Source organism: Fukomys damarensis, unplaced genomic scaffold (genome assembly GCF_012274545.1).
Source record: "Fukomys damarensis isolate Sample0158 unplaced genomic scaffold, DMR_v1.0_HiC HiC_scaffold_17, whole genome shotgun sequence".
In the NCBI taxonomy this organism is placed as follows: domain Eukaryota; kingdom Metazoa; phylum Chordata; class Mammalia; order Rodentia; family Bathyergidae; genus Fukomys; species Fukomys damarensis.
The window spans coordinates 59,830,057-59,855,464 of NW_022900929.1; the positions used below are offsets into that span (position 1 = coordinate 59,830,057).

Consider the following 25,408-nt stretch of genomic DNA (forward strand, 5'->3'; position numbering starts at 1 on the left):
TTTTTTTTTTTTTTTTTTTTTTTTTAGTGCAGTGAGGTGCTATTGCAGGATGTTAAGTAACATTGTCTACTTTGTTTTTAAAAAGTTCACTTCGGCTCCTGCTCCTGTTTGAGAAAATCTTCATGGAATATAAAGGTTCCCAAGGCATTCTGAACAATGAGTAGCTTTTTAAGAGCTGAAGAGCAAAGGGTCCAGTCACTTGTCCATCTACATATCACTCTAATTTTAAATATAGTAGGCAACTCACCAGAGTTTAGCAACAATCTCTTTGCTTAGGGATTGAATTGAATTTTGAAATGATTTTCTTTGATTTGTCAACTGCACTTGTTTCATGTACATTTTATTGCTTTGTGACACCTACTGCAAAGTAAAAACACTGTGAAAGGCTTATAGGTGACTTTAAAAGAAAAATTTATAATATGAGCAGTTTTAAATAAAGTAACAGACCAAGTATTAGGCCCATCTAAAGTTTTCTGACTAGCTTTTTGCATCTGTAAGAATTATACTGCTTTCTTTCACATGACCAATCTGTATCATATAGTTAGGTTGTTGTACTTTAAGTCTTCAGTCCCCATTTCCTTTGTATGCATATACTGAAATGATTTTATTTAATAAAAAAAGAACATTTCCTATGTGGATTTTAAATTTCCCTTATTAAATATTTATATTTTCAAAATGTCTTTATTTAATTGAGTGAGGTGCTTGATGCCATTTTGAAATAACCTCAGGTGGTAGGTGTAATGACATATCAAAGATTTGACCTTTAGCATTTTAGGATTCTACTTATCTGCATTTTCTTCTGCATTCATTTAGTCTTAATTTATATGCTATTTCTCTGTATGACTTAATAAGTGGATGTATTTGGAATAAGATTCATTAACCATAAAATATATATATCTGAATACATATTATTTCTGTGCAACCTGACTAGTGATTTTAACTTCATTTATATCCCAACTGTGACAAGTGGAAAATTCTGAGTGTAAGACTGGTCGGTATTTGCACAAACCTCATTCATTCTCATTAAATGCTTAGCAGAATAGACCCTAGATCTCCTAAACTGATGCCCATTCTCACACTTCTTTGCAGTTGGCTTATTATATTGTTTTATTTACCTAGAGATACTCTATTTTCCAATTCTCTGCTATTCCTTTAAAGAAAATTGAATGTAATATTTACACTGATATAATTAGATTAACATTTTGCAGTATCTTTCTGTGTGCTTTGGTAGCATAGATAATCATTTGTCTGGATAGCTTTAAGCCTACAAACTGAGATATGAAATAATTATCAATTATAATATTGTGATAGAAATACTATTTTCATTTACCCATCTAAGCATCTGTATTGATTTTTAGAAGTGGAAATTTCTAAATGGAAATTTTTATTAAATGGACCATTGATCCGTCAGCCTGCCTTATTTATATTTAAATTATTTTGATATTTTCTCAGTTTACACAAATCTTTATCTCAAGAAGAAAATCTGAAGGATCAGTTTAACCATACCCTTAGTACCTACGAAGAAGCTTTGAAAAACAGAGAGAGCATTGTTTCCATTACTCAACAACAGAACGAGGAACTGGCTGCCCAACTGCAGCAAACTCTGACAGAGCAAGCAAACATGGAGTTACAGCTGCAGCGTGCAGTGGAAGCCTCGCAGGTGGCCAATGAGAAAGCTCAGAAGTAAGTAAGATGATCTTGGATTATTTTAAAAACACAAGACAAAATACAAACTCTCTTTTGAGAGCTAAACATTGTATATGTGGTATCACTTACACACTGCTAATGGTTGAATACAAAGGCATATTAAACCAAGTGAGCTTTTTTAGATTACAAATCATAATCCATGTTTGGGATCAAAACTCATTTTCCTGGGAAGAATTATTATTTAGGACAGACTTTATTTAATAACTGATCTTCATCAGTTTGTGGAGGGCATACTATTTAAATCTTTCCACACACCCCTATTAATAGGCAAACTTATTTGCAAGAGGAAGAGGCAGTCAAGTTACCACCTGTATTCATTCAGCTTCATGATAATCCTGCTGGAGTCAAGTATGACCTTCCAATCTGAGGTCTCTAAATGCATAGAATTCGGTGCAGTGAAATTAATTTTCATGTGTTGTTCCTCTGAAGTATTCAATACAGCTTTTAGAAATGCATAATTATATTTGTTTATTTTGAATGATCTTTGCATTTTTATTAAAATTTAAATAAAGCTGCATAATCAGTCATTCTTTATTCCAGCTAGCAGAATGTTAACAACCTACCAGGCAAAGACGTCACTTGTTAATTGATGGAACTTGAACACTGTAGTGGAATTTTCTGAGGAAATTTTAATATAATAGAACTTGTTACTCTGACCTTCTTTATACATTGTTAATAGCCCTAAAGCATTCACAAAATCACCTTAAATTTTTAATACATACCTTTTTCCATAATCTTTTTTTTCCAGTTTTATAGTATGAAGAAGTGCTCACTTCAATGTTTCTTACTTCCTGCTGCTTCTCATTTGAAAATAAATCTTCTCAACCACTTCCACAACATCTCTGAAATTATATTTTAGTTAATAGCCCAAAGTCAGGTGAAACTCTAGTCAAAACCATTTTAAAACAGTTTACAGATTATGTATGTTAATATCTACTACCAATGTATGTCCAAACTCTTGCTCTATATAAATATTATATAAAAAAATTATACATTTTTAGGTTTAATGATAAGGTTAATATTTAGCCCTAAACTATGTAGCTATTCACACTGTACATTAACAGTCCAAGAGCCATGATGTATATAAATGTATTGCATTTCGTTGTAATCACAATCAGTAACTCTTGACAATCAGGACCTGATTTAGCTCTATTTGCTAAAGGTCTACAAGTAATTGCAAAGTTTTATTTACATGATTTACATGCAATCCTTTAATTTCAATATGTGACTAAAATTCTTTAAAACAGTAGTTCTCAGATGCCAATTTGGTTTTCAAAAATAGATTTTTTCTACTTTTTATTTTTTAAATTTTATATCTCATCAATTATTACTATCATTTTGTAAAAACAAAGAACCTTTGTATACCAAAAAGTAGAATGAATATCACCTCAGATAATGCTTTAAATTGAGTATTTTAACAACTGGACAAACTTTGTATATCATTCTTTTTTTGCACATTGGATCCTAGACCAATGAAAACTTTTTAAAGGAATGTCTCTGATCTATTAATCAGATTTGTTAAACAACAGCTATGTTATTTACAAGAGTTAAGTGTTAAATTGAAATGTTAATCTCTTCTTATGATTGCCAACAAACTTAGATGAAATATAAGCAGGATCCTTTTAGAGTTGAATTCATTATATTTCATTTTGAATTGCCATAATTCAGGTAGTGTATCTTCTTTGCAGTTAAGGGGGCCATCAGTCTGTTTTATTTGGTTTAAAATGAAGGTTATCCTCTGAAAAGAAACCAACTAATAAGACTTTGTAGATGATATTACTTTTCTCTCTACAATCTGAAATTACTGTTATTAATGAACATTTTGGAAAGTCTTTTGAAAATATATCAGTATTCCAGGCATTTTAAAATTAAAACTAAAGAGATCTGACTTACCTTTTTCCTTTTGCAGCCAAATTTCTTGAATAACTGATTTTTAGACACCATTACTAACTCAATTCCCATTCATTGTTCTGCTACTTATTTTACTATGGCTGGTTCTTATGCTGAAATTGTTCATTTCAAAATCACCACTAATTTTCTAACTACTATATCAATGGTCCGTTTTTTAGCACATTTTTGTTTTACAACTTATATATGATCATGGTAAAAATAAAGAAACATGCTTCCATCATAATGGTTGAAAAGCTCAGGCTTTGGATTCACAAGGTGTAGGTGTGAACTTGGACATTTTATTTTAAAACCTCGCACTTATGTGGACAAAGATACTCTTGTCTAATGTTTTATGAGAATAATATGAAATAATACATGCAAAAGAACAATGTATGTTACATAGCCTCTTGTCATCTCTCTCCACACTGCACCACCTCATTCTTCAGAAGGACTCTGCCTTTTCAAGACTTTGCATGCTTCCATCCCCCTACTTGGAGCCTTTTGGCCTGTCCCACTGAGAGTCAGTGCAGCATAGAGGACAGAAAATGGGCTGTGTAATCAAGGAAGAAAGTTTTGGTTTGAATGCCTGAGTCCCTCCTTATTTTCTGTGACATTTGGGGCAAATTGCTTATCATCTATGAGGAAAAGTTCCTCAGATAAACTGAGCCAGTAGTACTGACTTCAGAGACAGGCTTCTTGTGAAGAATAAATTTAATAAGATGTAAATGCCTAATGAAGTGTCAGTTATTATTATAAGCTTTGCATCAACTGTTTTATTAGTATCACGGTATTTATTAGTATAGCAGGAACCATTCAATTGCATTTTCTCTAGTCTTCATCTTCCTAGAAAGTGAAAGCAGTCTTTTTTGTGTGTTATCTGCGTGTTTTAGTTTGTAAAAACATGTATATGAGAAGCCTTTCCAGTCAATAGAATGTTCACTTTGTTGAACCTTATAGGCTGTCTCTATGCCCAAAGATAGTTATTGTACTATGTTATTTATATGTTGACAAATATTTGTTTTGTTTATATGCCTTTCCTCCATTGAGCATAAGAGACATGTCCTAAAATTTTATATGATACACTTTACCAATGAGTACTTTATGAATATAGTTTTGAAAATGGGGAGGGAGATTAAAAGCTTATATTCTGAGGTCTGGGAATTATAAAGATGCTTAGACATAACCATATAATCACAGAAAAACTATTTTATGACTTACTAAGGTTAGTAAGTATACAATGACAAATGCGTTCAACTTTTATAATATATATTCTATTTGTATTTTATCATTTAATACTCTTCACCATTCCTTCTTAGAGATTTTTCTGAGATTCTTTTCCTTGTACTACTTCTTTATTTCTTCTCCATTTCTTTCAGGTATTATGGTTGCCAACTATCCCTAAATACTAATTGCTCTACAGATTGCCTCTACATAATTTCCAGGAAAAGTCATCCATTTTCATAGGCTTAGTCACTACTATTACCCAAATGACCTCCAAATCTTTACTCATCTTTCTTCCAATGTCATGTGCCCAAATGCTGTACTTTTCCCTCTCTTGAAAGTAAAGTCTTCTCCATTCCCCGTTTTTTCTGTCTTCATTCATTTCACGAACTTCAGCAATTTAAACTCTGTTCCTGTTGCCTTATTCTTTTTCACCTTTCATGTTTACTTTGGTGCCAAATTCTGTTGTCTGTTGCCTAAACATCTCCTGACTGCCTACACCCATTCTCAGTAATTTATTGCCTTTCTCAGGTCCTGATCATTCCTCATCTAGTCTATCATAATAATCATAAAGCTAGTTTGCCCACAGTTGGTTCTCTCAGGTTTATCCTGAGAGGTTATCCTCTTAACTTCCAGCAGAATTAATCTTTCTAGCACAAAATTTAGATCATGTTATAGTTTTCTTCTATAGTCCTTACCATACATCTTTGTACATGTTATGACTTCTTAGAACATAACCCTACCCTTTTACACATGGCCACACTTTTCTTACTCCCTAAAGTCCAGCCCAAACATTATTCCTATAATGAAGCTTTAATTAGTTTCTACCAATTGTTCCTTTATATCCTTTTCCATTTTTTTCATAGTACTTAATCCATACTTTTAATAGGAATCTTAATCATCTAGGTGTTACAATTGTTTTGAATATACATATCCTACCTAATCAGTCCGCTGTCACAGATTTCCCAGGACATTAACATTTTTACTCATCTTCATATCCCCATCTCCTCCAAAAATTGAGGCAGATGCCTGTGTAAAGTAGGTATTCCATAAATGCTTACAAACAAGTGAACTTACATGACGTAATGAGTTAGTACAATAATGAACTAAAGTAAAAGCTGGTCTGTCAAGAATACACTGGAAAAGTTTAGGTGTACTTAGATCTGCTTTATGCCCTAGGTAAAACCTTTTTCTCCCAACCCACTACTCAAAGATTTCCAGTTTCATGGAAAAACATGATTTCTTTTGTGGTCAGCCTGGCTCACCTCCCCTCACTGGGACCACCATGGGTTTTCTCTCCTAGTACCTGGGATCTCTTATTTCCTCATGACCAGATTTTAACCGTGTTTTAGCACCACTTCATAAAGTTTAATTACATATGAGACATGAAACTTTTATTAATAGTGGAGAAAGCCTATATACTATTACAAATTGTAGCATTTCAAATTTATATGTCTTTTTTTCATTCATAAAATTGTTTTCTCAAATACTTTTAACATATAGGAGTATTCCTGGAAAAAAGAGCTGTACAGAGTTACCATCCATAATTTGGCCTATATGTAACTGCAGAGTAAAAGTCACTCATTGCCCAAAAATAGTTCTTGGCCCAAATGTCATAAAATGTGAAATTTCACTAGTAAAAATCAATTCCTTTGGGTTAAGCACTATATATTTCTTTTAACTTCTCTCAACTTCTTTTCTAAAATGTGTATGTTTTTGGAAGAATAGCACAATGTAATTGACTTTTAGCTTTTTAGCTTTTTTTTTCTGATACTTGGCTTTGGATAGAGGAATCCTATAGAGATACAGGAAACTCAGTAAAGGGTTAAAAACAGAAACTTTGTAGGGAAAACTTCTCTTATTAATTGCTTTTCTAAGGGCCATCACTAATCTCCATTTAGCAAAGAGAAAGCTGACATACTAATCCATTAAATGCATGTTTTTAATCATCATGAGAGATTTAAAACTCAATGATGCTTTATACTATATATTATTTTCCATCTAAGTATGCTTCTTATGGCCTAAAAATAATGCCAGAGAATTTTTTAAAATACATTTTGCTATGCTTAGCATGCCTAAGTTACACTTAAAATAAAAGCAATTACAGCCATGCTTATAAAATTAGAAAATCTCTTGCAGACCTAGAGTTTATATTGACATAATTTTTGTCACATATCATCTGTATTGTAGGACAGATTTACAAGAATCTGATTCAAATTCCATCATAAACTATAAGTATATAATTAATAAATCAGACAAATGGAGAAAGATTATAAATTTTAAACTTTCATGAAAAATAAACTTGTCAACTCTTCAGAACTTTCTCATGTTCATACTCTTCCAAAAATATCAGTTCCTTAAAATTTACATGAGTTCTACTCATTTAAGATTTTTATAAGATAATTAAAATAATAAAGATCAAGATGAAACATTTCAATTGATAGATTTTCAAAGCAGTAAATTGCCTTTTGAAATACAGAGTGTCCTGCATCTTTTTAGTGATATTGACAGAGGCTGGGGGAGAACACAGACAGCTAGCACAGTCTTTTCTACCTCTTGGCCAAATACTGATTTGTATGAAGAAGTTGATATTACAAAGAAATTGTGAATTCTCAGGCCAGGTTCCCCATTGATGAGTAAGAACTGTCTATCGTTCCTTTCCAAGTGTCAGGGGAGTCACTGCGGTGCCCCACAAGGGTTCTTAGCATAGAGCAAACATACTTTCCACAAACTCAGCTGCTTAATCTGTTTGCAGGTTGAATTATAAAACAGGATAGATGACTCTGGGTTCTAGGAACACAGTTGCTTGATTAAAAAATAAAAAGCTTACTATTTTCATCAAAAGACTCCAATAGACTTTTTAGTTTTGTTGCTAGCTCCACAATCTGACTTTAACTGTAAGGAAAATTAACTATGCTAAGATATTCTTAAGATGCTTAATATGAAAAGCCCCTGTGATTCTTTTTAGAATTATGCCATCTCTTTAGTAAAATTATTCTGCTCTTGTCAACTTTACCTGTGATTTTTTTTTCCTATAAAATCTTGGTTCTATAAATTATTTATAAAGCAACATTCAGCATTGATGAACACTATAAACACTTGTAGATTAAGTAATCAAAGAAAAAGTTTCAAAAATTATTAACTCAGCATAAGGTATAAGTCAATATTTAACAATATTTAAATTTGATTGATTCATTAGTATTAAGTGAGAGGGCTTAAAACATTTCTGAAATTTTTCTTCAAAATGTTTTTAGGTTTAAGATTTGAAGGTTCTGTGAAATATGATACATATCTCAGTAAATAATAGGTCAAATAGTTAATTTATTTGTGATTGCTTATTTACAACCATCAATTTTGGGAGGCATCTTCTAAACCCAGATCTAATTAGCTATAACATAATTGTCATTTACGTGTGGAAGATGTACTCAGATGGCTCTTAAGCAATCATTGTAAAATGCACAGCATCTAAGCATGAATAATATTTATTGTTAGACACATGATATGCTTTTTAAAAATGTAATATTCTAGAATTGTGAATCCAACATTTTTAAATATCTGGATCACATAGTTTACTTATAAAATCCAAATCTTGAACTCTGGCAAACAAGTATATATTTTATTAAAACTATCAGTTCTATCAGATATCTGTGTAGCATCACTTTCCTCATTCATCAACTACTTAAAGTACATTTTTTGGAGCTACTTTTACTGTACAATGAGATACCTAACATGTTTGATGGAATTATATTCACTTATTTATGAAAACTAAAGAATTTGGGCTTATAATTTAACCTTTAGGAAATGTCTCACTTTGACATGAAGAAGAAACATAGTTTTTAATTGTATGGCTCATTCCTTATACCAGGGAAGGATTAATGTAAGATTATTAGGATAGAAACCTAACTCAGAATTTGAGCGATTCCAGTAGAGTAGAAAGGGAAGGACCCAAAGTCAATGAAGAAAATGAGCTCTCTAGATCTTAGATTCTGTACTTTCCTTGATAAAATAGATGCCTAATTATGGTTATCTTTGTAGAAAGAATAAAAACAAAAATGAGAGTAGGAACTAAAAACAAATTAATGTGATTTCTTGTATTTAATATTCATTTCAGAAGCTGTCTTCCAGTAGATAAGCTGTAGTTGGACTACATATTTCTGCACACTAAAACAGATGAACATATTTCAGGCAGACACAATAGAGAGGAATTAAAAAAATAAAAAAAGAGTAAAATGTATGTAATCCATACTCTTTTATTTTAAAACTAAAATATGGGACTTTTTGTTGCTCTTTATTGTTGTGTTTATTAATCCTAGGACTACAGGGATTAAAAGTCAGAGACAGAATTCCTGTCATTTTAGGGAAATTATATAATCCACTTACAATGATCATGCACATTTGACTAGAACTTGATAGCTAAAATATCAAGAATTCTTATACCTCAGAGAAATTCAAATGTAATTGTCATGTGTATAAGTTCTGAGAACTGACATATTGTCTCACAAGTATCTTTTTCCTTGATTCTATTAGTTGCGATCAAAACCATTTTTATTGTTTTAACTCTTAACTGACTGGTACTTATAAGGGAAAAGAAAAAAATGTGAGATAATGAAAAGATGGAAATAAAGTGCTTGTAGATGGGGAGGGGAGGAGGAGGTGAAGGGAGGGCAGGGACAAGGGGAAAAAATGAGAACCAAGACCTGTCATGTAGAGGTACAACATCCCAACAATGAATGTAACTGTACTGTATCCCTAAAATGTACCAATAAACTCAATTAAAACTGAAAAAAAAATTTAGAAAAATAAAAAGAGAACTTGTCCATTTGAAGTTCAGCTTCAAATTAGATTTAATAAATAAGATATATAAAGTGATTTGAACCCTCCAGGAAAGGTTACTTAATGCCACTAATCACTAATATACTTTAAATATTTTAGTAGTAAAAATTAGATTTTTAGAAATTTGCATCATTCCTTATTGGATGTTGCTCAACCTCAGTATACATGATACAATATGCTTATTGTAATATATATATATATACATATATATACACATATATATGCATATATATATACACGTATACACACACATATACATATATATATATATATATATATATGTTGTTACTTGATATAACTAACTCAGAACTTTTCCCTTTGCTTTCTCTATTCTTAAACCCATAGGTTAGATATAATGTATCTATCTTGGTAATATAGGAAATATTTACTTTTTATACAATGAGAGTCTTTGCTTATTATAAATCCTCAGTGTAGTCCTCTAAAATCTGGTGTACACAATTTATCAAAACATGGAGTAGTCCAAACTCCTTGTGAAGTACAGTTGTTATTACCAAAGAATAATTTTAAAAAATACTCAGTTGAACACAAAAAGAAGTAGAAATACAAATTTAACTTGGATTCAAAGATTCCATTTTAAATTATCTACCCACTAAGTCAGGGACTTGTACATGTGTGTATTTGACCCTAGATAATTATATAGAATGAAAAAAATCTTGCTTGTTTCAGTGTAATTTTGCCTATGAAATCATAAACACAGTCCTTATATATATATATTTATTTTTAATCATTTACAGTTAAAGGGAAAATATTCTATAACAATATTGTATATAGTAGAGGCTAAAGTGTATCTTCCTTCTTTATGTTGTTTTATATTCTTTATAAAAGAAGTTTATGAGGCAGTTTTTCCTGACAATTCTCTAACCAAAGTATAGTATAATGAAAAAACATTTATGGTACTGAAGATAGTTTTGTTAGGTGTTTCTATAAAAAGACTGACTGTAAGTAAGATTGCCAAAAGTACGTGGCAAATAATATTTCAGAACTTATTAATTTTAGTTGCTTTGACATTAATACCATACAAATTAATAGTTCATTGAATGTCATTAGTTTACTTTTCCCTTTGTCACATACAGTAGAATCCTAAAAGCAGATGTAAGCATATGTTATTTCTTTTATGTTAACCATCTGCCATATGAAAACCTATATAAATGGTAAATATAACAAAAAATAGTATCTTGAAACATCTTCCTTGTAATCTGCCTTCTGAGCTGATTTATGTGTATTTTGCATCAGTCTTCCAAGTTCTATAGTACTGACTCACAGAGGGCCTAATCTTTCCCAGAATGATGGGAGTAGCACAGTTCAAGAACAAGAATGAATCTCTGTATAATCACACCACAATGTGAGGTGACCCTAAGACAGAGAAGTGACCAGATACACATATGGGTTTTAGGAAGACTTTCTGATGCTCTTTTTTAACACAGCTGTGAGAAGAATGTGGCTAAGACCCAGTAGTCATTCTTGAGTAGAGCTGGCAAAGGAAACCATGAGGAGAAGAGAATTTAACACATGGGTGTAAGGGAGTACGGCTTCATTGATGCGATCTGAGGGGAATGCCTAATGACTGCAAGAATCAAACTTGGCAATGAAAACACAAAGCTCTTTTCATCAGTTCAAACGCAGACTCTAAAGCTGCAGATGGTCACCTCCAGCCTTGTCTATTCAGTGCAGGGTTTTATAAAATGGCACTTTGGTGAATACTAATAGATCAAAACAAATATTTAATAATGTAAAGATGTGGTGTTCATTTTTAAATGAGTATACAGGTCAGTGTCTCAGAAAAGAATAAAAAGAGTACCTCTTATATGTGGGTCTAAAGTCTTTTTGTTATTTTTCAACTTCAAAAATAAATGACATCTTTAACATACAGATTGTGCTTTGTGGTGAACAGTTTATGTTATGAATAAAAGACCAAAATCAGGCTTATATTTATGCTTATTGATTTCATTGCTTCTGTTTGAGGACTCTCAATTTATAATGTTTGTTAATGTCATCCTTTAATATTTTCTTGAAGTTCATATGATAAATATATCCTTGTTATTGTCAAGAATGAGTCAATCTAATTAAAATTTAGATTAAGCATTTTATACTTGGAATAAAACTTTCTCTTACCTTTTCAAAGAATGAAAGGAGACATTGTTCAGTATAAAAGAAGGCTTTGAACTTTACTCCAGTCTTAAAATTATTTTGCACTTTTCATTTGATTTTCTAAGATTTTAGAAAAATCATAAGTATTGTTTATATATGAAAGGATAATTCACTTCATTTATCATGTTACTTATGTTTATATAACTTATTTCAAGTTTAAATATGCCATATTTTTCCAAAATAAATTTTATTATTAGAGTTGGTTAAATAGGTTTGTAAAATTCTTAAGCTAAACCCAAACAAATAAATCTTGATCCAAAATAAAATATGAACTTAACTCAGTAATACCTTTCTTATTTCTGCTATTTGTGAAGTAAATATAATGCCTAAATCTGTATTTCAAATGCTTTATCTAGCTAGTTACATTACCATATAATAAATTGAAACGTTAGAATTGCAAGTTCAAAGAGAGGCAATTTATTATCTCGTAAAAATATGAGTGAACTAACATCCTATGATAGTCCTTAGGTGCATACAAATCATTAAATTGTGTTTCTTCCCAGTCTGGAAGATGGAGCTGATCTTGCTCTCACTACTTTGAAACATAGATGTAAGGATCAAATGAAATGCAAATGCACAAAAGTGCTTTGAAACATATAATGTGCTCTATAAATGTAAACCATTGAATGTCTTCTACCTATGCACTTTAAATTTAAATATTATAATTACCACTTCAGAATCAAAAATAGTAAGGAAAAAATATTCTAGTCTCAGAAATAATGTAAGTAGTATGTAACTTTTGAAAGAAGAGAATTTGTCAATAAATCTCAGAAGTTGAATGTAAAGAGGGTTCTGTGTATTCTCACACATTACTTGTGGGAATGTAAGATGGTAAAACAACTAGGCAGAGAATTGGCCAATATCTAACAAGATTACATTTATCCTCTGAGAAAAATCACTTCTAGGGATCAATTCTGATAATATGCTTTCATGAATATCAAATAGCATAAAATTATATTATTTAATAGCAAAAAATTAATTAAAAAGATAAAGTAGCTATAGAAACTAGTGTTCATGCACATAGGAGAATAAAACTATAAAGAAGAATAAGAAAGATGTCTCCAAGTTGAAACTGAATGGTTCACAGGGCAAATTGCTAAATGGAAAAAAATTACATAGACCATTAAAAAATAAAAATAAAAACAATAGGAAGAATAAAACAAAAACGAATGAAAATGATTACCTTTGGAGGTGATAGGAAGGAGTTGCAGGCAGAGATAGAAGTGCAACTTTTAAAATTATGACCTTTTGTATACTTTTGACTTTTGAATGTACATGTTTTAAATATTCAGGAATTAAATGAAATTTATAACACAAAAGGCAAGATAGAGAAGTAAGTACACATAAATATGGCTAACTGTATTTCAAATTCATAAGATACTTGTAGAGAGAAGATAATTCAGGTGGATGTTTTGTTTTGTTTTGCAGTACTAGAAACTGAACTCAGTGCCATGTACATCCTTGGCAAGCACACCACCACTGAACTACATCTCCAGTCTTTCTAGATTTTGTCTTGAGATAGAGTCTTTCTAAATTACTAGGCTGACCATGAATTTACAATCCTCCTGCCCCAGCCTCCCACATAGCTGTAATTACAGGTATGTGCCACCATGCCTAGCTAAAGTATGTTTGGATCATCATACCCTGCATATCCTTAATGGAATATATTGTAAACACAAAAAGAAATGCAAAGTCAACTAAAATTTTGCACAGTGTTGTGCATAATTGATAGTACTATTGGTATCAACATCTTGAAATAAATATAGATATAGATATATATAGATATAGAAAGGTTGGTAAAAATAAATATTATTAGGGTGAAGATTTTTACTGTAAAATAAAAGGAATTAGGAAAAAGAAACTTTAATATTAATTTGAACTGGAATTACCAGTATGAACTAATGATTTTAAATATTTTTTTTCTTCTTAGCTTTGCCCGCTGACAAGGCCTTACAACAACTGACACATGTAATATCCAGATATTAGTTTCTCAAAACTACTTCCTATTAAAAGATATCAGAGCTCCTAGGTCTGGGTCATGAAAATATAAATTAAATCTGCAGTATCACTTTGTGCCAGAGAGTAAGAAAGTGCTTACAGTACTCATGGAAATATGGGCTTATACTGAAAAGGACACAGGAGTCAGCCCGAAAAGCTTAGGACAATTTGTGCATCGTGGAAAAAAACTAGTTCAGTATAGAATGTTAAACTCTTACATCTTAGAGTTTGTTTAGAGAAACTGTGAGAGATGGAAGGCAGAGTGGATAAAAACTTTTGTACAGAAGAATGTCAATTATTAAATGTTGATAGAATGATAGAATTAAAAAATTACTGCCTTATCTCCTAGTACAATTAATTTAAAGACTATCAACCAGCCATATAAGTTAAAAGAAGTAACTTTGTCAGTGGAGTGAGTCAATCTAAATAGTTACAGAAAAGTTACAGATACTAAGGATTTTGGTGCTTAAAAGTTACAGTAGTCTTATCTATGGAAATTTAGGGCATCGAGTGCCTTTGAACAATATTTAGGGATTTATTATTAAAATTTATATTGAAAAATTTTGACACAAATATTCTACATTTATGTAAATGATAGCAGATATACTTAAACCACACAGCCTTTTATCCAAATTCATTTTTCAAAGAAACTTGCCTTATTTAATATGTTGGTATTTTATCATGGGTTTTCAATTAATTTTAATGTTTAAAATTTTAATTAAAAGGAGATATGGACAGGATCAAAATATGTTAATGCATATGAAAATGTCACAGTGAAGCCCAGTATTCTGTATAATGATGTACTAATAAAAAAGGCTTGTGTGCTTAAAATATATATAGTTCACTAAAGAACTAGTTTGATTACTGAGAGGTTTTTATGCCCCCTTAAATTTTAACTTAAAATAAGTACCTCATTCACTTCACACTAGTTCTAGCCCTAAATACTGGATAAGAGATAGCTAAAGGAGAAAAATGAGACTCAATTTGTTTTCACTCAATAATAATAATGAATGATAACTTTTTAAGTTGTCCTAACTATATATGATTTTTGTTGAGTGGTATTTAATGTTCAGGGTTGTAAAGGTATGAATCTAAATAATTATAGTCCTTCCCCTCATGTAGAATTTTGCCAAGCTTTTATTTATATGTTGTCCAGAAAACCTACCACTACCTAAATTTCTGTTTCTTACTTTTATGTTCAGTACCTGCATCACTTTTTTCAACTACTGCTTTGTCTTTATTACAAATATCTTTCATGTTCTATGTAGATCAGACAGACAGACAGACACACATGCGCACACACACACACACACACACACACAATCAGTAGGAGGATCCTAATTGCATTATAGACCCTAAATGTTAATTTAATTTGAGAATATATATTGCCTATGAATCAAAACTAAATCAAGTAGAGAAAATGACTGTCACCATGCCAGCTTAATAAGTTGAATATTACTTTTACTTTGTAGGCTGATGGCTTAGTCTGAAATTTGAAGTTGCATTGATACTTTATCTCTACTAGTCTCCCAAAGGATGTTGCCAGACTTTTGAATTAAACTTGAATAAGGTTGACTTGTATTCCCTGTTAATCAAAATTTGAAATGTTGACATTAGAAAATTTCATTCAGTGCTAATTATATATGACTTTTATGAAAGTTAGGAAGGAAAGAATCCTACATTTTAAAGTTTAGTATCAGGCTAAAGCCCTATGAAAACAATAGTGAGTAGCTTAATAAGCCATCTTAATAAGATACCTTAATAAAACTAACCAGTTATTCTAGCTTGCTGCATTTCACTTGGCAGTATAAAAAATCAGTGACTCACTTCCTCCATCATTAATTGAAACTTTTCTGGGTTTAAAATGATCAAAAACCTTAGCAATGTTATAGCAATATTTCTCAGGCTATCTTGACTCTTGAATCTCTTTAATAGTAATATATATTCTCTAGGTAGTATTTTAAACATTCTTTTTGTATTGGTATAAGAAAAGAAGTTAATTTACATTGATTGCTTCATGAATTTTATTTAAACACAGTCTTTAATATTCATAATACATAATATCACATGCTGTTTGTCTTCAGCTATGTAAGAGAAGGCATTATTAAAATTTGTTAAATTTTATAATGGTATATTTAGTTTGATTTGGGGACTTAATATAAGCAAAAGTAGATTAAAATTTAGTACCATGTTATGCCATTAAATAACTGCTTATGAGATAATATTTGGAATTCTTAATATTGTACTCTTAAAATGAGATAATAAAAAAATTTTCAGCCTCCATTTGCTAAAATAGTTCCTCAGATAGTACATTGTGCGTATTTTGGTCTTTACTCGAATATTATATGGAAACCTAAATTAAATATCATTATCCTAATAGTTTTTCTTTTGTTTTTTAAAGTAATACTTAATAGATAACCTGAGTAGTTTGATCAAATGACCACAGTTTATAGATCTGTTTAAAAGAATCTTAAAGTGAAGTTACACATTTATATTTATATTCTTCATTAATTTGTGTTCAACATCAACGTACTTTGTTTCCTCTGAGTATTCAGTGGTCCATTAGAAATGAAAATTAAACAATTTATAACTGATAAAAAATTATGCCCCAAACTAAAATTCTGACCAGCTATGTTCTGCTGGTGATAAACCAAATAAGAAACTGAGTCATAAATATACCCTGATCTTTGTTTAAATCCTACTTTGCTCATTTGCCTGCAGTCAGAAGTCATCAAACTGTTGTATTTAAAAAGTTGAAAAAGTCAAATGATAATTTTATTCTTTCAATTCAAAAATAGAACTGAACACAGATACCATTATCACCCTTGGCTACATGATCTAGGAATTTTTAAAGTACATACTTTAAACATAATGAAACCACAGTCCAGTTCACACCATTTATCCTTCTTATGCCAACATTCTGATTTGCCCTGAACTGTTGTACCACTTGCTGTTGCATGATACTGGCCTTAAATCTAGCTTTTCCAATTTACTTACTATTCTTAGTATATTCTGTAACTGATAAATCAACAAGGCCATACTATAATGTACAAACTTCCATTTCTGTAAAGCAGCAATAAGTAAACTGTAAGGGAACACATGAATCCAAAAAATGTATGTTGTGTTTATATTGCCTCTGAAAACATTTAACTTTCACAGAATACATTGTTTACTGTGTAGCATAATTTGGTTGTAGCACTGCTCACAATTTTGAATAATGAATACCTAGTGAATAAACAATAAAAATGTTTATTTCCTAGGAATACATTTTAAGCAGTTATACTGGAGAGCTACATGTTAGTGACAAATTAATAGGTAGGAATCATTTCTTATATAGTGAGTGAAACTGGGGCCTCTTAATAAAATTTTTATTCATAGTAATTGAATTCTCTATTGATTTCATATATTGGCTGTATCATATTATGATAGCAAAAATAACCTTTAAAACTTTTAAGTGCCACTAAATAAAGAATATAAGCAAAAACTTCATACAGATTTGGTAAATATAATTACAGCAGAATAAGATATATGCATCAAAAATTTGCATTAGCAGATACTGTTTCCTCATTGTAAAGTAATTCCTGCTTGGCAACCCACTTGAGGCCCCTCCTCTCAGGAGATATTGCGTTCCCCAATAAACCTTTCCTACTCTTAACACAATCCTGCTTAATGAACATGTTTCATTATTCATTAGAATTTGACTTCTTCTTAAATAGCTAACCTATCTGACTAATTTATCTTTTTTATTTTGGTACCAGGGATCAAACTCGGGTCCTTGCGCTTGCAAGGCAGGCGGCAGAACCACTGAGCTAAATCTCTGGCCCTGACTAATTTATCTTTAATGACACCATGCTTTCAAAAACTAAGTATCAGCTTCCCTTTGATACCACTTTCCTGGTAGATTTTATCATTTTCAAAAATACCCTCTTTGATTACTAGAGAGTAGTTGTTTATATTTATAATTGGTTGATCTAGGTATCCGTATTAGTTTCTGTGAAGTGAAAAATCTGAATACAAATCATTACAGATAGGTTGGGTGAGAAAGGTGTAATAGCTATGCCAAATATTAATTTTGAGGGCTTTTTTCAGATCTCAATGACAAATGTATTTCATTTTCAAGAAGATAACAAGGGCGGATTCCTAAAAGATGAGAGGAGATCTGTGCACATTGACCACAAGCCATGATTTAAGAATTTTCCTAATTATAACTACAATATTAGGTTACATTCAGTTTTATTCCTGTCTTTATTCAACAAACATTTTTTTAAACCCCTACTATGTGTCAAGAACTGAGGTAGTCCCTGGTGGGCAAATGAACGTACCTAGGCCTCATGAAGAAGCAGTTTTTCAGGAGAGATAAAATATCCATATAAACAAGGATAGCATTATAAATTATGTTTAACATGATGATGAAGAGAAACTTTTAGGAGTTGCAGGAGAATATAGCAAGGCTATCCAGTTTATAGTAGGGGAAGTGTTTTTTTCTATGCTGAGTCCAGTAATATAAATAGAAATTAGCTAGGAGAAAAAAACCTTCCATGTGGGCCTTCCATGAAGCAAGCAAAGAACCTGGGTTATTGGAGAAACTAAAGGAGATCTTTGTAGCAAAATGAGAGCAGCTTGTAAGAGGGGAGTGCATGGTATGCAGATTTTTTCAGATCTTACCGAACCATTTATCCTGTGATAAGGCTTTTATGTGAGGTTCTACCTCTTTACTGAGGATTAAACCTAAGGCCTTGAACAGATTAGGAAAAACACTACTTTGGCTACATCCCCAACCCTTTTTAAATTTTGTTTTGGATCTAGATCTTGCTAAGTTGCCCAGACTAGCCTCGAATTTGTGCTCTTACTACCTCTGCCTCCTGAGTAGTTGGGGTTTTAGGTGTGTGCCACCTTACACAAATAGTCTCCACTTTTTCTCTTATGTGCAATGGAATTTCTTGATGGGTTTTGATCAAGGGACATACACCAATTTATGTCTGTAAAAGACTAACTCTGACTGCTAGGTGGACGATAATTAGAATGGGATGAGAGTGAAGCAGAGAGGCCTACTCAGAAGGGAAACTGTGGGGACTTGAATCAGGGGCGTCACTGGCAATGCAAAGAAGTAGTGAGACTTGGGAGGTATTTGAGAGGAAGACTTTCTAAATCGATGCACGGCGTCAGATAGAGATCCCAGATATCTGTTTTACATCTGATAGATAGCAACAGCATTTATTGAGGTGGTAAAGATTAGAAGAACGAGTTAAAATGAAATACTACTTTTAACAGGTTGAATTTGAGTAGAATGTAAGACATCTAAGGGCATGCACTTCTTGATATCGTAGTTTCTCAATTATCTGTTGAACTTGTTACAGATAATCCTTCAAAATTCTTAATAAGGTCACTTACAAAAATATTCGAGATTTATGGTAACATATTTATTGTAAAAACCCTTTTATTATGAAAAGAGGATAAAGCTTCAATTCTTCTGCCTGATAACCTAACCAAAAGACTGTATGAAGAGGCCTGATAAATTCTGAGATGTGTTTGATATTGACAATACGTGGCATGGACTCAGTATTAAGTAAATCTGTTTTGCTTTCCAATAGATCATTGTTATTGAAAAGTTTTCATTGGATTATTGTGTTAGAATTCAGTGTAGATTTTAAAGCTGTTGCACTTAGACGTGAGTTTTTTGCAGAATCTCCTTTGCCATATGTATTTCCTACTAATCATGAACTTGTATTATAATGAAAGATATAAAGGATGCATTTTAAGCAGACAAGTATATAATTTTGAGACTATAATTTTTATATTTTTAGGGAAAAAAGTTTTGCTTTTAAGTTTATATTAGTTAAGTTATTTATTACTGTATAACAAGTCATCCCCCCAAAAAAAATAATGGTTTTAGAACATTTAAAAAAATTTTATTTCACAGCTTCTATGAGTCAGAAATCTCAGTGCAGCTTAGCTAAATCCTCTGGCTCTTGAGCCTTTCAACAAGGCTGCAGTCATCTCCAGGAAGGATCTGCTTTGTAGGTGACTCGCATGACTATTGTCAGGATTTAGTTCCTGACAGACCTTTGGACTAAAGCTTCATGCTCTCGTGGCCTCCTTTGGCTCTTTGCTGTGTGGTCCCCTTACGACACAATGCTGGCTTACTCGGAATGAATAAGGGAGTAAGAGAGTGCTGAGCATGGTGTCGCATGCCTGTACTCCCAGCACTCTGGGAGGAAGAGGCAAGAGAATCTCAAGTTCAAGCTTCACCTCAGGCAGTTTACCAATATACCAAGACCTTGTCTCAAAACAACAAAGGCTGAGGATTTAGCTCTGTGGTTCTGCTGCCTGCCTCACAAGCCCAAGGACCCAAGCTCAATTCCCGGTACCCCCCAAAAAAAACAAAAAACCCAAAGGGATGAAGATGTACCTTAGTGCAAAGATGGGTTTAATCCAGTACAAAAAAAAAAGAATAAGAGAGAGATGCACGATGGACTCACTTTTATAAAACAATTACAGATGTAACATCCCATCACTTTCATCGTATTGTGTTCATTAGATGTAGGCCACACCGAAGGGAGGGGTGTTGTGCAACGCCATCACTATCAGGGAGGAATCATCAGGAGCCATGTCAGAAGCTGCGTTTAACAAAGCTTATAAAAAGTTAAGTTACTTTTGTTGGGCCCTGGATTGCTGGATATTGGTGGTATGTAAGACTTCTCACTTCGTGAGAAGTGACAGTTGCAGGCAAATGCACAATCACAATCTAACCTTGGGACAACGTCACAATCCTCTGAAAATCTACAAGATCCTGCTAAAGAAACCAAAAGTCATGGGAGGGTCAAAACTTCCAAAGAAACCACAGCTCAAGCCAAAATTAAGTACCAAAAACCATGCACATTCCGACACTGATAGATTCTTAAATTACGTGAGAGACTTAGAAAATTCCTTATTTCTTTCACTCTCCAATTCAATTACTATCTTAAGTAGGTTCTATACACCAAGCACTGAGGTAGACATTGGGAATTACTGGTGAATAAAATTCAAAGCAGCAGCCCCTGCTATCACTGAGCTTAGTCTAGCAAGTGATTCTGACAAGTGTATAGGTGTCATAACACGAAAAGTATATGGCACTGTAGGGACACTTTAAGATCACTTGTGGGCCAGGGTTCTAGCTCAGTGGTTCTGATGCCTGCTTCACAAGTCAAGGACCTGAGTTCAATCCCCGATCCAAAAAAAAAAGAAGATCACCAGACATGGATGAGTCAGGAAGGATTGGCTAGCTGTGAAAAACATATATACCACTAAATCTTTGTGTCATATTGTTAGGAATTTTAATTGCCTATCATAGTGTGCCACAGGAAAAAAATCTAAAATAGAAGATTCAGCCCCTCAAAAATAATTTTTAAATACTGAATTTGCTAGTGTATGCATAGCGTTATTCACCTGTTGAAGAAATAATGTAGAACCTAATCAGACCCATAACCTAAATATCTTTGGTATAAACTGGATGTGCTTCAGAATTTTCCAAATAACAGTATTGTACTGTGACTATAATGCACAGATCTTTATTACATAATACGTTAAGTTGTTCTGGAGAAGCACCTGGTTACTAGACAAATATAATGACATATCTGAATCTTTGCCCTAAATCATGTCATGTTTAACCTCTAGAGGAGTTTACAGCAAATTTATGAAAATATTGTGATTCTTCTGAGCTTTCTCGACTTTGTACATTAAAGGATTATGAATACAGAATATTTTCCATAAAAATATAACAGGATCTGATAAGTCAACAATAAAGATACCCAATGGTAATAGGTATGTGGTACCTATATCAATCACTGAAATTAAGAGGGAGAATCTCAGTCAAATCTATATTGTATTGAGCATGCCTTAATGATGGAGAGTATCAGTGGGAAAAGGGTATTCCTGTGGCTTCTTTGTTACAGTATTTCTGAGAGATTACAGCATATCAACAGTTATGAACGTTAAGGCCGGGATGTAGCTCAGTGGCATAGTGCCTGCTTAGCAAGTGTGAGATCCTGACTTCCATCCTCAGGACCCAAAAGTTAAAAAAAAAAAAAGTTACTTAAGTTATATGGACAGAAGAATCACAAAAGTATGATAAATATTTTTAAAATATGAGTTTTATTTTTAAGAGGCCAAATTCTAATTGTTAACTCAGCGTCTATGTACAAATTATGAGTGGATCGATAATTACATTAATGATTAATTCATGAACATGTATATAAAATCAATGCTCTAGGTTTTTTGGTCTAGATACTTTGTTAAACAGGACAAAGGAATTCAGCTTCTTAGGAACCACAAAGTATACATGTACTGAGAATTTTAAGAGCCATGTTCTGCTTCATTACTACTACCACTACTACTACTACTACTACTACTACTACTACTACTGCGGTCCAAAGGTGGCATTGTAGGCTTGTTTCTGTTCAAAATATAGCTGATATGATCTCCATTGGGTTACAAAAAGACTATCAAAATGTTGACTAGGTGAAGAGACCAGACCACATTTATCTTCACTGACTGCCTTCGAGTGCAGAGCGCATGTCACCAATGTGGACAAGGGAGAGGCAGATATAGTGTCCCCTCTCTCCTGCTCCACAGAGTGGTGTCAACAAAAGCCCTCCAGCTTTCCTGGGCTTGTATTTCCTCATACAGAGAATTGACATACATGGCTGGGCTACATGACTTTTAAGAGACTTTCTAACTAAAGTAATCTAAGTCAGCTCCATTTTGAAGAGACTTGTAGAACTGCAAAATAAATTATTGGGGGGGAACAAGGTGAAATATTTCTCACTTTTTGATACCAGTACTGAGAACCACTCTGTACTAGTTCATGGAAATCTTTGCTTGGTACCATTGAAGGATACACAAATAGGTATCTGATGATGACATTTTGAAAAAAATGTAAAAAGATCGTGTCAAACTAGGTGCAGTGGTGCACATCTGTAATTCCGGTGACTTGGGAGTATGTGACAGGAGGATTATAAATTTGAGGCCACACTTGGGGCAACATAGCAAGAACATGTCTGAAAGAAAGAGAGAGAAATAAGGAAGAGGAAGGGAGGGAAGGAGAAAAGAAAAAAGAAAAAGGTCATATACCAACATATCAATGTCAGTGGTAAGGATTTCTTGCCTCTGAATTTTAGAAGCCACCAATCTGCTGGACTTCTGGGAAAATGCCAAAGGAGCACATACATTCAGGCCATCTGATAGAGATCTGATGATTACACACCTCCTAATTCATTTCCTGAACTCTTACCAGGAAGGCAATTTCCATGAAATCGGTTCCAACAGAAAGGATGCAAAAGAGTTATGTGCAGGGAAGGATTTTTTGTCTTTATAGAACAGTGATCCAAAGAGGGCAATGGCTTCTCATTTTCTGTCCCTTACAGAGAATACAAATACCAAAATACCATTTCTTCTGAAATCTAACTCACTGGCTTCATTTTCATGATGCACCAGTCTATTTTCTCCACAAGACTGCCACACATTCTAAACCTGAAGCGTTTGACAGTCACAGTGTCCTCAGTAAACTCCAGTGCTTCCATGAACTTTCCAGGAGTCCTGAGGTTTCAAATATTAAAAGTTTTCTCCACAGCCACAGGTTCCTTTGATGTTTGATTTATAGAACACACATTCATGGGATAGTTTGCCTTTAACATAGTCCATATCTGGTCCTAAAACTTCCCATGTTCTCTCTTCTAATGAACATACAGATTTCATCTTGAATGATTTCATCATCAGAATCTCCTTTTGTTTGTGTATGCCAGAGTGAAGACTCTTTATGGCCTGGTTCAGACACTAACTTGCAAACCCTGTCAGTTTAGGCTTAAGACCTGTCTTATCTTGTTTACTTCAGAAGACCTCAGGGTGAGGGCAGCTGAAGTGGGCTGAAGCTTCCTCCAGCTTACAGCCTGGTGTAAAGAAGCCAGCATCTTCCCAATCCCACCACCCGGATACTGCAAGGCAAATCTCAGCCCAGTTGCATTTCTAGAACATCAATTTCAATAACTTAACAAAATGTTAGCCTTTCTAAGCTCATATCAAGCCTCCTCTGGTCAGGGTCATGGTTTATATAGTACTTTATAATATTGGTTGATACAGTAACTTTTTGGACCAGGCCAAGTTTATTATGATGATCTATGAAGCTGGGAGCTTCTTACAGTATTTCAACATTTTCTAAAACTTTATTTCATGGCTATTAATTTTACTCCAGAACCTCAGAAGTTAGTCATATTTAAGTTTTAATAAGGTACATATTCAATTCTTAGTTGGGTTAAGTAAAAAGTCAATGCCAAAAAAATTAAATACTTTTTTGAAAGATGGATTTGTAATTTTCTCTACAAAAGACGTCCTTAGCAGGCTTGACATATTGCTCAGTGGTAGAGTGTTTGCCCCACTCAAAAAAAACAATCTTTTTACTGTCGGCCCTGACTAGCTTTTGAGGGAGGAACTACTAAAGGAGAATACAAGATATTGACAGTTAAAATTATTTAGAGCCTCGGTTTCTCATTGAAACCAAAACAGAGGTATTTTGACCCTTTCCCACAATTTCATTCTTTAAAATTGGGTGAATATAATCCCTGTTTTTGTGAAGCACTTTGCCTATTCACAAGTAATAATTTATTCTTAGGTTCCCAACAAAGAAAAGGCAAATGTGTGTATCTTCACAGTACTAGAAAAATAATAACTTAGAAATTTCAGTCTCTTCAAAGCTATCGGCTTCCCTAATGTTTTCGCCACCTTTGCATTGCTGAATCAAAACAATGGGATGCTTGACGAACACAGTGCACAGAAGGAAAGGTTTGTTTTACCTCACAGTTTCAGAAGTCTCATTTCATGGTGGACTGGCTCCAAGGCAGAAACGTCATGGCAGAAGCCAGTGGTGGAGGAAAGCTGCTTACCTTGTGGCAGCCAAGAAATGCAGATCAGGAAAGAGCCAGAGTGAATGAAACCAGGGAGCAGACATAATCCCGAGGTCACACCCCCAAGACTCATGCAGACACACCCAGAAGTGTGTTTTACTAACCTCTTGGGCATCTCTCAAGCCAATCAAGTTGACAATCATGACTAACCATCACTTTTAGATCAATATACAGTAAACTATTGTAAACGTATAATTTGAAGGGTGTCGGGTATTGGTAGTCCAGTGATAGATTTCATATTTAGTTTTTACAGCATTCCAAATTCAACCCCAGCACCAGAACCAAAATAAAACAAAAAAATGTAATTTGAATCTTTAAAAAAGTTACTTTACACATATATCTTTTATAGGCTAGAGTGCAAGTTCTGCAAGAAAATAACTTGGATTTTTTTTTTCATACCAGTAACTGAACTCAGTGCCTCACTTTTGCTGGGAAGATTTTGTGCTGCTAATCTACATCCCCAGCCCTGGAACTGTTAAAATCTACTATTATAAGTAAACAGCCTTCCTCAAACATATTTTTGTATACTTTTTTTGATGCTCTACCGGATAAATTCTAAGAACTGAAGTTTTAATATTAAAAAAAAATATGTAATTTTGAATTTTAAATATTGCCATAATTGTTCTCTCTCTCTTTTTTTTTTTTTTTTTTTTTTT

General features: G+C 32.9%; 1 protein-coding gene across 7 annotated transcripts in view; it reads left to right on the top strand.

Moving 5' to 3' along the window:
- Mipol1 (mirror-image polydactyly 1) overlaps window positions 1-25,408 on the top strand; it is a 301,689-nt gene that overhangs the window by 244,579 nt on the left and 31,702 nt on the right. For all 7 annotated transcript variants that reach the window (XM_010632664.3, XM_010632658.3, XM_010632659.1 and 4 more), the window contains one exon: window positions 1,453-1,683. In XM_010632664.3, the coding sequence (XP_010630966.1) occupies window positions 1,453-1,683 (231 nt within the window). The remainder of the gene's footprint in view (window positions 1-1,452; window positions 1,684-25,408) is intronic.